The sequence below is a fragment of the Eulemur rufifrons genome, chromosome 2, assembly GCF_041146395.1.
Source record: "Eulemur rufifrons isolate Redbay chromosome 2, OSU_ERuf_1, whole genome shotgun sequence".
In the NCBI taxonomy this organism is placed as follows: domain Eukaryota; kingdom Metazoa; phylum Chordata; class Mammalia; order Primates; family Lemuridae; genus Eulemur; species Eulemur rufifrons.
In genome coordinates this window covers 30131609-30148056 of record NC_090984.1, presented here as the reverse complement: position 1 = coordinate 30148056, position 16448 = coordinate 30131609, and the positions used below count along the sequence as shown (strand labels likewise).

Sequence of the window (16448 nt, the reverse complement as noted above, 5' to 3'; positions counted from 1 at the left end):
TTACTTAAGATTTCCCCTATTCCACCCACTTTTCTCTACCCTACACTCTAGTTTTAGGCCACATAACCTGAAAAATTGTAACAGTCAAGTTTTGGTGTCCCTGTCTCTAGCTTTGTGCTTCTCAAATATAACTTCCACAAAGTATCTGGAACAATTTATCTACAACACGATCATGACCATATCACTCAACTGCTAAAATCTTTTCAATGGACCCTCACATCATGATAAAGTCCATATTCATTTACATGAGATACAGTCTACCCTTGTCCTGGTGCAACTCATCTGTCACAGCCTTTTGCTAATTCTTGGCTCAAACTTTACGCTTTAAGGCTTTAGGACCACCACACTGCTTTTTAATTTATCACATACACCATGCTGTCTTTTGCATCGAGACCCTTCTCACAAAGTCCCCTTGTCTGGAGTGTACTGGCTAATACACAGAAATTATTTGGGATCAGTTTAAATGTCATCTTTTCTGGGAAGCCTTCTCTGACTACTATCTCTCATTGTCCTATGTTTGTCTCTTATTATTCTGTTTTATTGTTATTTATGTAGTTTCCTTGAGAGTCTTTTTTTTTTTTTTTTGAGACAGAGTCTCACTCTGTTGCCTGGGCTAGAGTGAGTGCCGTGGCGTCAGCCTAGCTCACAGCAAACTCCTGGGCTCAAGCAATCCTACTGCCTCAGCCTCCCGAGTAGCTGGGACTACAGGCATGTGCCACCATGCCCAGCTAATTTTTTCTATATATACATTTTATTTGGCCAGATAATTTCTTTCTATTTTTAGTAGAGACGGGGGGTCTCCCTCTTGCTCAGGCTGGTCTCGAACTCCTGACCTCTAGCGATCCACCTGCCTTAGGCCTCCCAGAGTGCTAGGATTACAGGCGTGAGCCACTGTGCCCGGCCTCCTTGAGAGTCTTATTCAATTCTATATCCTTAGTACTTGACACACTGCCAGGCACACCAGAATTTAATGAGTTCTTGTTGACTGGTTGAAAAGTTAAAACAGATTTCTTTCCTTCTTTTTTTTCTTTAAGAGATGGGGTCTTGCTTTGTTGCCCAAGCAAGAACTCCTGGCCTCACGTGATCCTCTCACCTAAAGCCTCTAAGTAGCTGGGACTACAGGTGAGGGCCACGGCAGAACATTATTTCTTGACTCCTAATTCAGTGCTCTTTTTACCAATGTAAATTGTTCAGGTAAAGGCTTCTACAATGCTGATTATCCTCATGATGAAAAAGTGTTTGCTATGAATATACTATTGTTTACTAAAATAATTTAGCTTGAATTCAACCACGAACAGCAAAGTTTCCTGATCCACTACAACACACGGTGATCTCTTCTTCAAAATTTTTTAAGTAGTTTCTTTTACTTATTTGGCTGTAGTATTATTTTTCACTTTTTCAGTATATTTCCTAACTAGATGAAAAAACAACTTGAGAACATAATCTGTGTAGTTTTGTTTTCCTACCTATAACATATCTGTTACAATGTCTCTCAAAGACTGTCTGTAATTAGTTGTAACTAATGATTGATAAGGATGAGGGGATGATAATTAAGGAGGATGACCAGCAAATCAGCTTTGCAAACTTTAGATTAAGCAAAAGTTGGACAAATGAATTTTCAGAGTCACTACCCTTCATCATGTAGCTTAATCTTTCATTTATGAAATCTTTAAACAAACCACCCACATTTTTTCTGTGCTTTGACTAGTGCTCAGTATTATTATAGCCACTTAAGTAAAACTTAATTAAATATTTCCACAACACATACAGGTCTACAAAGTTCTGTTTTTCATATTATGACAATTACTAAGTAGGTACTCTAAAACAGGAAGATAAATTTTCAGATAGTTTCTTATAGCGTGTAATTGGTTTTTCTATTTGTTCCCCCCCCCAAAAAAACTAATTTTCTTAAATTAAAACTTTATAAAAATGAGAACAGTTTTGGGAAAATTCTGGCAATCTTATTACGCTGAAAGAACAATATGTCAGAGGTATATTGTTGTGCTATTTGAAAATGAACATTAAAACAAGAGAGCATTATTACCAGGCATAGTGGCGTGTACCTGTAGTCTCAGCACTCAAATGGCTGAGGGAAGATTGCTTGAGCTCAGGAGTTTAAGTCCAGCTTAGGCAACATAGTGAGATCCCTGTCTTACAAGGCAGCATTATACAGGTGGTACATACTAGTTATCCTCTGTATTTTTCTATTTGTTTAATTTTAAAGACTTGAGTTTCAAATATAAAGATCACTCAGCTTGCTTCAATTTCAAAATGTAAGCAAAAGCAAATTCAATTTTAAAAATACTTTTCAGAAAAGTAGATTTGAAGAACTATGTCTTACCATTGTGCACATAAGTAAGCCTCCTTTCTTCTCTGGTTACAATGTTGGATATCCAAATATCATTGCTATGTATAAAAGCAATCCAGTCTGGATCAGCAGGGCATAATTTTGGATCCATCCGTATATTGGGACAACTAGTTTCCACTAAATTGGGCCGTAAAGGTTGTTGCTAGAAGACAACATTTTAAGTAAGTATCAGGCTGATACATATGCATTTGTTTGCCAGCATCCTTCCCATTACATGAACAATATTTCTAGGTAAAATATCAACTATGATAATTGCTCCCCAGAAAAATATACTTTCAACTGCCTTAACTTATAAAGGAGGACTCATTTGTTTACTTTGAATGAAAAAGCTAAGGGTAATATGAGGAAAGAAAGACAATAAAACAGCACTTAATAAATTTTGTTGCCTCAACCTATTTAACAGAGAAATTACTGTTTACTAAATATTTTTATTATTTATTGAATATTTATTAACTTTTAAAATTACTTTCACCAATATAAAATCACTTGCTCATAACAATATAATGAAAGCCAGGATCATCACAATTCTATCAAAAGATTAGTTCCAATAGCTTATAATGAATTGCCTAAAATTTAAGACCAACCATATAAAATCACTTATTTATTAAGATGAATCAGCTTTCAAGAGAACCAAAAATGAATTTCCTTGTGATAACGTTATCTTCCAAATCCCCCTCAGTGTTTATACAGAAAACGGAAATTGATGCCCTTTATCTTCCCATATAGTATTTTAAAAATTGTATCTTAATGTTATTAGAAAAATTAACCCTTAAAATTGGAAATTAATATCCATATTCCTTATTTTCATTGCTATTAAATTTCTTAGTTGGTAGGTAAACTGAACTTTCTGGTGTGTTAATTACCTTTCTGATTTGGGTACAAATTACCTTTTGGACCCAAAAAAAGATTTAACCAGTAGTAACTCAACTTACTGTAAATCCTTGTGGCCCTCCATCTTTTACATGATAAATTCCACTACCAGCTTGAAACAGAAATGTTCCACTTCCTTGGTGATAATCATAAGAAGCAATTCCAACTGTTCCAATACGTTTTCTTTCTCTTAATAGTTCTTCTTCTCGAGAATACATTCCATAGTCCAGTGTCGCCTAATGCAAAAGGAAAGTCACATATTCCAGTCTTCTGAAAACTTCCCTTTTGCTTTTAGCACTGAAATCCTAGAATCTGCAACATTATTGAGTATACATTTTTAAAATCGTTTTTGCTTTCCATTTTTTTTTTTTTTTTTTGGAGACAGTCTTGCTCTACCGCCCCAGGTAGAGAGCAGTGTGGCATCATCATAGCTCACTGCAACCTCAAACTCCTGGGCTCAAGCAATCCTCCTGCCTCAGCCTCCCGAGTAGCTAGGACTACAGGTGTGCACCACCACGCCCAGCTAATTTTTTCTATTTTTTTGTAGAGACGGGGTCTTGCTCTTGCTTAGGCTAGTCTCAAAACTCCTGACCTCAAGTGATCCTCTTGCCTCGGCATTCCAGAATGCTAGGATTACTGGTGTGAGCCACTGTGCCCGGGCTATTGAATCTACATTTTGAGTGACCCCAAAATTTACCAGCAACTTTAAGCAGATTAATTTCAGGGAGTCTGCTGAAAGATTTCCTGGTAAAGCGTTTTTAGATGATTGTTGTATACACTAGAGAACAAAAATAAATTCTAGTCATCTTGCCATTCAAGACTTTCTACAACCTAACTGTAATTTAGTAGCTTTGCATGTAGTTAAGAGTACAGACGTTGAAGTCAAGTGATTTGAATTCAGACTTCGACCTTTCACTAGAAGACTGACTTTAAGAAAGCAGCTTAATTTCTTCAAAAGTAATTTTACTCATTTTAAAAATAATAATAAATCATCTACATCAGCTTTGTGAAGATTAAGTTAGATAAAAATATGTAAAGTGTTTAGCACAACGACTGACACAGAGTAAGCTCTCACATGTCAGCTGTTATCAGTACCCTTCCACTAAATCTACCAACACTCCTCTAACAAAACCTTACAGGTCAGGCCAGTCACCATCACTGACCTAAAGCCAAATATATGATTTTCTGCCTCCTGGTCTTTATCTGTTCCACCCCTCTCCCACCAACCCCTGGAAGGCTGTTTTTTTTTTCTACCTAAGTTTACTTATACCCAAGAAAGCCCAAATTCATGGTCAACAAAGTTTTCTGATCCACTATGACACATGGTGATTTCTTCCTCAAAATTTTTATAGGAGTTACTGTTTCTTTTACTTATTTGGGTATGGCACTGTTTTTCACTTTTTCAGTATATTTCCTAACTGCATGAAAAAACAACGTGAGAGCAGAATCTGTCATTTTGGTTTCCTACCTACAACATATGTTACAATGTCTCTCAAAGAATGTGTGTAAATAAATATAACTAATGATTGATGATGATGAGGGGCTTTACCAAGATATATTATTAGATACACATATAAAATTTTAAAAGGAATCCTGCTAAAAACCTATCTAATTTTATGTATCCTTTGTGTCATTTTTTATTAATGTTTAATTATATAAATGTCCATTTGTACATGTGTGGGTTAGCCTCCAAGAGAAAAAGCTAGCAAATTCACTGAACATATACTTTTGTTAATTTTGATCTTTTTATTTGTTTTAATTATTTCTTGTCTTTTTCCATTGAAGTTAAATGCAATTCTGAATATATGACTATATTTTAATTTTTCTACTATTTTCTTCTCTAAAAATAAGGTGACTGCCTCTCTAAAAATCACCAGATTTGGTCTGTACTTAATATATCTTAACGCTTTATAATCAGAACATAAGAAATTTTTAAAACATTATTTATGTATTTATTTGTTTTTTAGAGACAGAGTTTTGCTTCATTGCTCAGACTGGTACAGTGGCATGATCATATAGTTCATGGGCTCATGAACTCCTGGGCTCAAGTGATCCTCCTGTCTCAGCCTCCAGAGTAGCTGGGACTATAGGTGCACTATCAAGCCTGGCTAATTTTTTAAAAATTTTTTGTAGCTACTTTCCTGCTTCATCTTGAGTGAAAAAAAAAATAAAAAAAAAAAATAAATAAATAAAAAAAATTTTTTTTGTAGAGATGGGGTCTTGCTATGTTGCTCAGACTGGTCTCGAACTTCTGGTCTCAAGTGATCCTCCCATCTCCGCCTCCCAAAGTGCTGGGATTACAGACTTGAGCTACGGTGACCGGCCAGAACATAAGAAATTTTAGAGCTAATAAATTAATTTTCATAAGAGAACTTTGTATTTTTAACTCTGTGATCATAAAATTCGTTATTTGAAAGAGTAACAAGATGGTAAAAAAAAAATTGTGAAAAAGATCTCAAGCAAGATTAGCCTTACTAAATATTAAAAAATTAGAACATGATAAACAAAATGAACAATGGTATAGAATAGAAAATCCAAAATAGAACACTGAGTATAGAAATTAGTAAGAAAAAGATGGTGAGGAAAAGATGGTACTTTCACAATCAGTGACTGCTGATCTAAATTTTAAATCAGTTAGAATTACTGCATAGCCATATGCAAAAAGATAAAACTGGATCCACTTTACACATATTCCAAATAGGTCCGAGATTGAAATGTTAAAAATGAAATTGACTTCTACTTCCAGCCAAGATGAAGAAATGGAACCAGATTTGCAACTGAGAAAATGGACCAAAAATATGAAATATTAATAATGTTTTTAAGACTTCAGACAACAAAGGACAACAATCCCTGAGAAACGGGAACCAAATGAGATGGGCCATACAATTGTCCCAGCTAACAGCCTTGAACATTCCTAGACAGCAGTATAAGGAGTGGAAAGCCAATAGGACAAAGAAGAAATCACAAAAGAAATCAGGAAATTATAAGAAAGAAAACAAAAAGTAAAAGCAGTAAAGGCAGGGCTCAGAGGGAAATTTTTAACTATAAATGCCTATATTAAAAAAGATCTCAAACCAATAACTTAATCTTCTACCTTAAAACACTGAGGTTAAAAAAAAAAAATAGAGCAAGTAGAAGGAAGAAAATAATACAAATCAGACTAGAAATAAAAAGAAGAAAAGAAAAACCATAGAACACAACAAAACCAAAAGTTGGTTCTTTCAAAAGATCAACAAAATTGACAAATTTAGCCAGACTGTTCCAGAGACAGACAGACGGACACACACAGTGGTGGGGGGTGGTGAGCAAACGCATGTGCAAGAGAGAACTCTCAAATTACTAAAAATCAGGAATGAAAGGAGTCATTACTAACAACTTTATAAGAATAAAAAGGATTATAAGGGAATAGTATGCCAAAAATTAGATAATCTACATGAAATGGAAGAATTCCTAGAAACATACAAACTTCTCAAAACTGACTGAAAAAACAAAGAGTAAATCTGAATAGACTTATAACAAATAAAGAGACTAAGTCAGTAATCAAATAACTTCCCATGACAAAAGCTTCACTGATGAACTCAACCAAACGCTTAAAGAAATATTAAGACCAATCCTTCTTAAACTCTTCCAGAATAAAAGAGTACTTCCTAACTCATTCAATGAGATATTACTCTGATACCAAAACCAGACAAAGACATCACAAAAAATAAACCTATAGACCAATGTCTTTTGTGAATATAGATGCAAAATCCCCAACAAAATACTGGCAAACTGAATACAATTGCACATTAAAAGAATTATACATCATGACTAAGTGGGATTTAACCCAGGAATGCATGCTTGGTTCAAAGTATGAATCAATGTAAACTGATCAATGTAATATACCATATTAACACAACAAAGAAAAAAAACCCATGATAATCTCAATAGACACAGAAAAATCATCTAAAACCCAATACTCTTTCATGTTAAAAACACTCAACAATTTGTGATCAGCCAGAGCAACATAGTGAGACCCCATTTCTATTAAAAAATTTAAAAATTAGCTGGGTGTGGTGGCACGCACCTATAGTCCCTAATACTTGGGAGGCTGAGGCAGGAGGTTAACTTGAACCCAGGAGTTTGAGGTTGCAATAAGCTATGATTACACCACTGCACTCTAGCCCAGGCAAAAGAGTGAGACTGTGTCTCAAAAAAACAAAAACAAAACAACCCCCCCAACCCACAAACAAACAAAAAAACCTCTAAAAAACAAGGATAATAAGGGAAATTTCTCAATCTGATAAAAGGGCATCTGTGAACATCATTCTTAATGGTGAAAAACTGAGAGTTTCTCCCTTAAGACCAGGAAAAAGAAAGGATATCTGCTTTCACCACTTCTATTCAACATTACACTAGAGGTTCTAGTCAGGGAAATTAGGCAAGAAAAAGAAAAAAAAGCATCTGGATCATAAAGGAAAAAGGAAAACCATCACTGTCTGCAGATGACATGATCTAATATAGAGAAAACCCTAAAAATCTATAAAAAACTATTCAAGCTAATAAATGAGTTCAGCAAAGTTGTAGGATACAAGATCAACATAAAAAAAATCATTTGCATTTCTATACACTAGCAATGAACAATCTGAAAATGAAATTAAGAAAACAATTCCATTTAAAATGTTATAAAAAAATATGCTGGGTGTGCTAGCTCACGCCTGTAATCCTAGCACTCTGGGAAGCCGAGTCAGGAGGACTGCTTGAGGGCAAGGAGTTTGAGATCAGCCTGAGCAAGAGCAAGACCCCATCTCTACAAAAAATAGAAAAATTAGTTGGGTGTGGTAGCTTAAGCCTGTAGTCTCAGCTACTTGGGAGGCCGAGGAGGCAGAAAGATTGCTTGAGCCCAGGAGTTTGAGGTTGCAATGAGCTGTGATGATCCCAGTGCACTCTAGCCCTGCGACAGAGCAAGATCTTGTCTGGGGGGGGGGGGGGGGGAAGTTATTAAAAAAATACTTTGGAATAAATTTACCAAAGAAGTTCCAAGACTGGTATATGGAAAACTATAAGACATCGTTGAAAGAAAATAAAGATCTAAATAAACAGGACGACATTCCATGTGCAGGACTTGAAGACAAAGTCAATGAAAGGCCTATAGAATTCCAACTATCTTTTTTCCAGAAATGGACAAGCTGATCCTAACAATATTCATATAGAATTACAAAGGACACAGAATAGCCAAAAAAATCTTAAAATATTACACAGTATTATTTTTTAAAAAATTGTGTTAAAACAAGTAACATAAAAAAAATGCCATCTTAACCAATTTTTTTTTTTTTAACAGATGGGATCTCGCTCTGTTGCCCAGGCTAGAGTGTAATGGCCTGATCATAACTCACTGCAGCCTCAAACTCCTGGGCTAAAGCAATCCTCCTAAGTAGATGGGGCTATAGTCGCGTGACACTGCACCCAGTTAATTAAAAAAAATGTTTTTAGAGACAGGATCTCGCTATGTCACCCTGAATGGTCTCGAACTCCTGGCCTCAAGTGATCCTCCCACCATAGCCTCCCGAGTAGCTCGGATCACAGGCATGAGCCACCACACCCAGCTTCTCAACCATTTTTAAGTGTACACTTCAGTAGCATTAAGCATATCCACATACATTGTTGTGCAACCAAACTCTAGAACTTTTTCATCTTGTAAAACTGAAACTCTATATCCATTAAACAACAACTCCGCATTCTTTACTCCCCTCAACCCCTGGGAACTACCAACCACCATTCTATTCTGTTTTTATCAGTCTGACTAGTCTAGTTACCTCATATAAGTGAAATCATACAGTATTTGTCTTTTTGTGACTGGCTTAATCTCATTTCACATAACATCCTCAAGGTTCATCCATGTTGTAGCAAGTGTCAGAATTTCTTTCCTTTCTATGGCTGAATAATATTTTATTATATGTATATACCATATTTTGTTTATCCATTCATCTACTGATGAACACTTGGGTTGCTTCCATCTTTTGGCTATTATGAACAATGCTGCTATGAACACTGCTGTACAATTATCTCTTCAGACCCTGTCTTAAATTATTTTGAACTATGAAGTATTCTTGCCAAAAAAAAAAAAAAAACCTGAGTCTAATCAAGTAAGCTTCTAGATACAACTACCTATCTACCTACCTATTTATATTTACAGAGTATACAGGAGAGCAAAGAACATACTAATAGATTAAAAGAAAGTTAAGAGACCTATCAATCAATTGCAATTTGTGGACCTTATTTAGATCTGGATTTGAACAAACCAAGTATAAAAAAAAGCTGAGCATGGTGGCTCATGCCAGTAATCCTAGCACTTGGGAGACTGAGGTGGGAGGATCACTTGAGGTCAGGAGTTCAAGACCAGCCTGAGCAACATGGTGAGACTCCATCTCTATAAAAATAAAATTTAAAATAATAAAAAATAAAAATAAGAAAATAATTTGTAAAAAGGGAAATTTGAATGCTAACTGAATATTTGCTAAAATGAAGAAATGATCAGTAATTTTTTTAGGTGTGATAATATTGTGGTAATGCCTGGAAAGAATTTGTATCCTTTAGATGTACATATTGGTTTATTTAGCAATGAAATGACATACCTGGCATCTGCTTTAAAATAATCTGAGAAGTAGGGATGGGGGTTGTGAGGAGGAGTTGGTGGGTTACAATGAAACACTGATGGTCAAGATTTAATAATTGTTGAAAATGGTTCACATATTATTCTACTTTTATGTTTTGAAAATTTCCATAATAAAAGTTAAAAAAACTATGACTCATTAATTTGCAAACTTTTCTGAGGAAATTACCATTATTTCAGTTAAACACACAGTTCTTAGAATAAGGAATTTTTTTCTGTTTTAAAGAAAAGTTACATGCCTATATATGTAAAAGGACATCATCTATGATATATGGTTACAATCAAAATGATTAGTCAGGAAGTTATATTTTTAAAATTCCTACTAGAAATAACACATTTTAGTTCATTTTGGCCCAAACATGCTATTCAATAATGAAACACAAAGTGTAAAAATGAGAACCAAAAAGGCAAAAAATTGTACCTAAATGATCACCTTGTCCTTGGGATGATATCTTTTTTGCCTAAAGATAAAATATTGGGGGAGATCCTAAGCTTTGATTTTACATAAATTGAATTATACTGTTTAAAAGCAAAAACTAAACTTAATTCCTTCATTTTAGTGCTGTTACTGAGCTTTAGAACTGTAATTTCAATTTAAAGATTTTAATAAAAACCTTTCTGGAAATATATATTAGTTCTTTTATGTGAACAACTCCTCCAAAAAAATGTGAGGATACATAACTAGAAAATTTACGAAGGGAAAGGCAGTTATAGCAGGAAAAAGCAATTTTAAAAAATGGAATTATAATATTCCTTAGTCTCAGATACTGAAAATTAAATAAAATTTAAGGGTCACATATTATAAAAACATAAAAATCTTTTAATTCCTTTAGATTCATATCTACTTCAAATATAAAATCCCAGTTGAATTTCTACTTCTAAATAAACATAGCATCTGAAAATACACCAAATCACAGGAATAACAATTTAATCCTACCTGAAAAAGATCCAGAAGAGGCTTCCAAGAGAGCATTAAGACTGCTGCTCTGTTGACGGTTTTGGGAATTTCAGAATAAAACAGTGTATTTTCTCTGTTCTCACCAGACATGGCTACAAGGAAAAACAATCATTTATTATTATAATATTTTTTCAAACAGCATTCTTAATATAATCATAGTACTAAGTACATAATGCTTTCTATATATTGCAATATTTTGCACAGTATGGGCTCTATGATGAATGTTAACCAGTAGGATATGCACATGCTATATGCTATAGAAATTTTTCTTCAATAAAACTAAGGCTTTATAGAAAAATACTCAGGTTTCATTCTGATATTCAGATCTTAGTCCCTTGCAAAGGAAACATAAAAGTATGTAAGATGATGTAAGGAAAGTTAAGACAGGCATCGTTTTTACAATTTCTTGAAAATTATTCATCCCTTACAAGTTGGCAAGACTCCTAAGATTCCAACGTAACAACTTCAAATTACTGTTTCTTCTTTTTCTGAAACATTTTAAGTATTTAGAAACACACAGGTCTAACTGCATTCTAGCTTTTCTTCATTATAAAAGTTATTTAACTGTAATCATTAAGAAGGCCTTTGGATTTTCAAATAAAATTATACTTATATTAAAATATCAAATAAAATTATACTTATATTAAAATAACACAGACTCTGACATCAGATTTGCTAAAAATCTCTTTGTCCTTTATTGGGGAAGGGCAAAGGAAAACAAGGTCTAACTAAGTAGAAACCAAATCCATTCTGTAAAATCATGCAGTAACTGAATGGGAAGATCACAGCAGTGTAGAATGAACTATATTTAAGAGGAGTGACAGACACTATGGTTATGAAGAACTGAACCAAAGGAAACTTGAACAAAGTAAAACAAAGCCCTTCTACTCTAAGAGGTGCTAAAAAAGTATCACTTTCAAAAAGCTAGGGGACAGTGAAGGAAAGAGAAAATAAATCACACAGAAAGAGTAAGAAATTTTCTCTTAGGTCAAACAGATTGTCAGCCTGTGTTTCTGATAATGGCAGCAGAAAGTAGTTTGTGGAAAGGCACGGTAACTTCCATGCTAACTCTTGCAAAGGTTGAGGATGAACCCCCATATATTCCTATCTTACTTTATTCCCCTTATTTTTCTAAACCTTCTTTAGTTTGTGTTGCCTTTGGAGTAAAAAGTTAGACATCTGCTGACATTTACTTCAGCACTTGATTTTGTCTAAAATCTATTTTGTATATCCCAAAGTTCCTTTGTTATGGAATTCTTTTTTCTCTTTTTCTTTTTTTTTTTGAGAAACAGAGTCTTGCTCTGTTACCCAGGCTGGGGTGCAGTGGCCTGATCATAGCTTACTATAACCTTGATCTCCTGGGCTCAAGTGATCCTCCTGCCTTGCCTCCCCCAGTGCTGGGGTTACAGGCATGAGCCACTGCACCTAGCCTGTTATAGAATTTTTTTTTTTCTTGAGACAGGGTCTCACTCTGTTGCCCAGGCTGAAGTGCAGTGGTGTCATCATAGCTCACTGCCGCCTCGCACTCCTGGACTCAACTGATCCTCCTGCCTCAGTCTCCCAAATTGCTGGGACTACAGGCATGGACTACCACACCTGCCTATTTTTTAATTTTTTTGTAGAGATGGGTTGATCAACTATGTTGATGAGGCTGGTCTCGAACTCCTGGCCTCAAGTGATCCTCCTGTCTTGATCTCTCAAAGTGCTGGGATTATAGGTGTGAGCCACTACACCCAGCCTGTTACAGACTGAGGTCATCTATCCATACCATTCATAATTTTACAAAATGTGATCATATCCTCCTTAAGCATTCTCCTAAGAGCCTTCAGCACTCAAATACTAAAAAAACCTATTTTTCTCCTATCCTCAAATGAGAGCCATTTCTCCACAATCATTTCACTTGCCTCTATCTATATGTTCCTAGTTCCATAACGTCTTCCTTGGCCAATAAACTTTTCCCAACGCATTCTATGTCCAGAAACACCACTGGGGGCTTTTCGCATTTTTACCTAATGGTATTTATTGATAATCAGAGCTACAGCAGTCTATTTGGGCTAATGTCTTCGGAAAACCGTATCAATGAGCCTTATTTCTCTCTAGGATAACGTAATAAAGAACAAGAGGCAAAACTTAGAATGTGAAAATGTAAAACGTTAATCTAACAAAATGCTTGTTACTAAATAATAAGACCTTTTCTAAACATGCTACATTTGGAATGAGGGTTCTCAAAAATGTACAATTTCCTATTAAAGAAACGATTTCTTCCAGTTAGGCTCTCTGGAAAAAGTCTAGAGTATGTTACAATTTTAAAAATAGACTTACATGGACAAAAACTTTAAAATTTGGATGGATACACAAGACTTGAACAAATAAAAAGGCATACAATTTTCTTGAAAAGCTCAACATCTTAAAAATGTCAAATTTCTCCTAAATTTATCAATAAATGTAGTTTTAAAACAGTATGACTAGGATGCGGAGGAGGAGAGTTAGACAAGCTAAATTTACATTCTCATAAAAAAACAAGCTAACAAAAATAGTCAAGAAAAGTATGAAAAAAGTGATGAAGTGTTATCAAATAAAATACATAGAGCTATAATAACAGCAACAAAGTATTGGCATTTAACAGACAGATCAATGGAACAAAACAGAAAGTCCAAAAATAGACCCAAATACTTATATAAGGGAACATTACATACGATAAAGATGGCATTACAAGAAAGGTAATTATTCAAAATATGTTGTTAAAATAACTGGATAGCCATCCAAAGAGAACAAGTAATTTCTCTACTTCATATCTTATAGAAAAATTTTAAATGATGCAAAGAACAAAAAACTTTTTAGAAGAAAAAATCATTAATGATTTTTAAAAATATAATCTTGGAGTTGAGAGAACCTTTTTAGATACACCACAAAACTACAGACAGGTAAAAATTTTCTACCAAAAATAACACAAATTTCTACATAGCAAAAGACACTAAAGGAAAAAGACAAATTAAAACTTAGGGGAAAAAATACCACAAAGGATTAATTCCCTTATTATATAAAATGTTTCAAATCATTAAGAAAAAGAAACCTGGCTGAGCACAGTGGTTTATGCCTGTAATCCCAGTGCTTTGGGAGGCCAAGGTGGGAGGGTCTTTTGAAATCTGGAGTTTGAGACTCCAGCCTGGGCAACATAGCAAGACCCTGTCTTTACAAAAAATAAAAATATTTAGCCAGGTGTGGTGGCATGTGTCTGTAGCCCTAGCTACTTGGGAGGCTGAGGTGGGAGGATTGCTTGAGCCCAGGAGTTCAAGGTTACAATGAGCCATGATCATTGCAACAGAGTAAGACTCTGTCTTTTTTTTTAAAAAAAAGAAAGAAAATAAAAAGAAAAAAGAAAGAAAGAAAAAGAAACCCATCCCCACCCAAAAAGGCAAAAGTTATAAATACATCAGTTATAGAAAAGGAATACAAATGGCTTTTAGATATGTGAAAAGACACTCAATTTCACTCATAATAAAAGAAATAAAATAAAAACCACAACAAGAGACTGCTGTCATTAATCAGACTAGAGAAGATCAAAAAGTTTGATTCCTCACTATTGGTGTAAGTGTGGAGAAAAAGATACTGAGACAGTGCTGATGGTAATACAAACCCTATAACCTCTTTGGAGGGGGAATTCAGCAATGTCAATTAAAATTCAGAATATATATACCCTTTGTCCCAGCAATTCTGCTCTTAGGAATTAGTTCCATAGGCATATTCACAAATGTGTATAATAATCTAATACAGTGATATTCACTGCCTCATCTTTTGTAATAGCATATTAGAAAAACCTGAATGCCATTATTAGAGGTATGGTTAAGTAAAATATGGCACAATTATATAATGGAAATATTCTAAAGTTGTTAACAAAGAATGAATCTATAGAATCTATAATTATGATATGGATTCATACACAGAATATGTCTAAAAAGAGTTCTATACACATGAATGAATAAAACTTATATTGGAAATAGCTTTGGAAGAGAGGAAGGAACCTGTTTTTAAAAATTTAATAAATAAAAAAGCGAATCAGTGGATTAATATATTTAATTTAGACAGACCTTATATCTGGAGTGAATGGACTCAGGAAGAGGAGACCAAAACCAGCCTTGGATTAAAAAAATGACAGCAGCAGCTGTTGAGTGGGAACAAACTGATGGTTTTACTGTTTGTTTTCCCAATCACACCAATCCTAAGGAAAGGCATTTCAAACTAACTGTAAGAAGAAGCAATTTCTGACATCTTTAACTTTGACTTTGAAAAAAGATCATGACTAATTCATGATTTATTACCTGCAAGTAAAAATAAAGTTAATGGGACAAACCAAAATCAAGTTCTTCAAATTAAAAGGCTTTTTCCCCCTTATATGGAACCCAACCTCACTGATTCATTTATTTATTCGCCAAAATCTGAGTGTCAGTTATATTCAGCTTTTAATTGACTTAAAACATTTTCTCTCGGAAACTATGACTTCATACTCACCAAGGTAATAAATCCTGTCTGAATGAGGTCCATCTGGATCATTCCTCTTCACAAACATAAAATCATGTGGTGCCTTAGCCATCATGTAGCCATGATATTTTCTGGTATCAGCAAGTAGCTTTTTAAGCTGACTCCAGGAATATCGCTCAACATAAAACGGCTCCAATTTAGGCCGATCCTGTGATTCAATATTCTCCTCACACTCTGCAGTTTCAAATATCTCAACACCCAGCTGTTCTGTTTCCATTGCTGCTGCCATGTTGCATTTTCCTAGAAAAAGATGGCAAATGAAGCTGTTCACAGGCCTGTCTTCTCTTACATTATCAGAATGACAGTCTGATAGGGCAAAAAAAAAAAAAAGAAGAGGGCAAGAAAAAAATGCTTTTTAGCACAGCTGCAATGAAACCTAGTAAGAAAAGCAATAGCTCCCCCTTCTCTGTGTTCAGCTTAAAAATGAGATTTTTAAGAAATTGAGGTCATGTCTATTTCACAGTGACCATAAACCCCTTTGGGAACTTTTATAAAAGGCTCTCCTTAGGTATCTCTTGCCAAAATTCCTTTTTCTTTCCCACCCTGGAAGGAAACAGGCCTTTTGCCAGTTGGCTGCTATGTTCCACCCAAAAGCATGTCAATAGTGAAGCTAAATGTGCCAAGGGAGTTAAGTGTTTTTGTATTTAAAAATGTAACACATTCGATAAATGTGCATTTTTTTGGCTAACAGAAATAATCACAACCAATTAGAACAGTAACAAAATTGTTGAAAACAATGTACTTGCAATAACCTTTAGGGCGAGATAATGTAGTTCTCTTTTAAACACAATGTCAAATAACAGAATACTTAACTCCCTGGTATTTTTGAGGCTTGCCTAGACAAATGACCACTTGTAGTGACTCTATATTTTAAGGAAATTTGTGTGACTATTATTATTAATTATACAACTTATACTGATTAAATGACAGAAAAAATATACTATCTTCAAGTGGCTTTAAGGTGAAGCAGTTGATGTAGAAAGGATTTAACATTTGTACCAACAATATTTTGGTAGAAGTATGAACCTAATTTACTAGTTCAGCCTCAAAACAGTGTTTAT

The 16448-nt window shown here is 34.5% G+C and overlaps 1 protein-coding gene across 4 annotated transcripts in view; it reads right to left on the bottom strand.

Moving 5' to 3' along the window:
* DPP8 (dipeptidyl peptidase 8) overlaps nt 1-16448 on the bottom strand; it is a 53137-nt gene that overhangs the window by 33248 nt on the left and 3441 nt on the right. For all 4 annotated transcript variants that reach the window (XR_011234900.1, XM_069482693.1, XM_069482717.1 and 1 more), the window contains exons 2-5: nt 15358-15627; nt 10828-10940; nt 3301-3474; nt 2342-2510 (exon numbers count right to left, since the gene is read on the bottom strand). Coding sequence is in view for 3 of the 4 variants with exons in the window: in XM_069482717.1 (XP_069338818.1) it covers nt 2342-2510; nt 3301-3474; nt 10828-10940; nt 15358-15627 (726 nt within the window). In the remaining variant the exon portion in view is untranslated. The remainder of the gene's footprint in view (nt 1-2341; nt 2511-3300; nt 3475-10827; nt 10941-15357; nt 15628-16448) is intronic.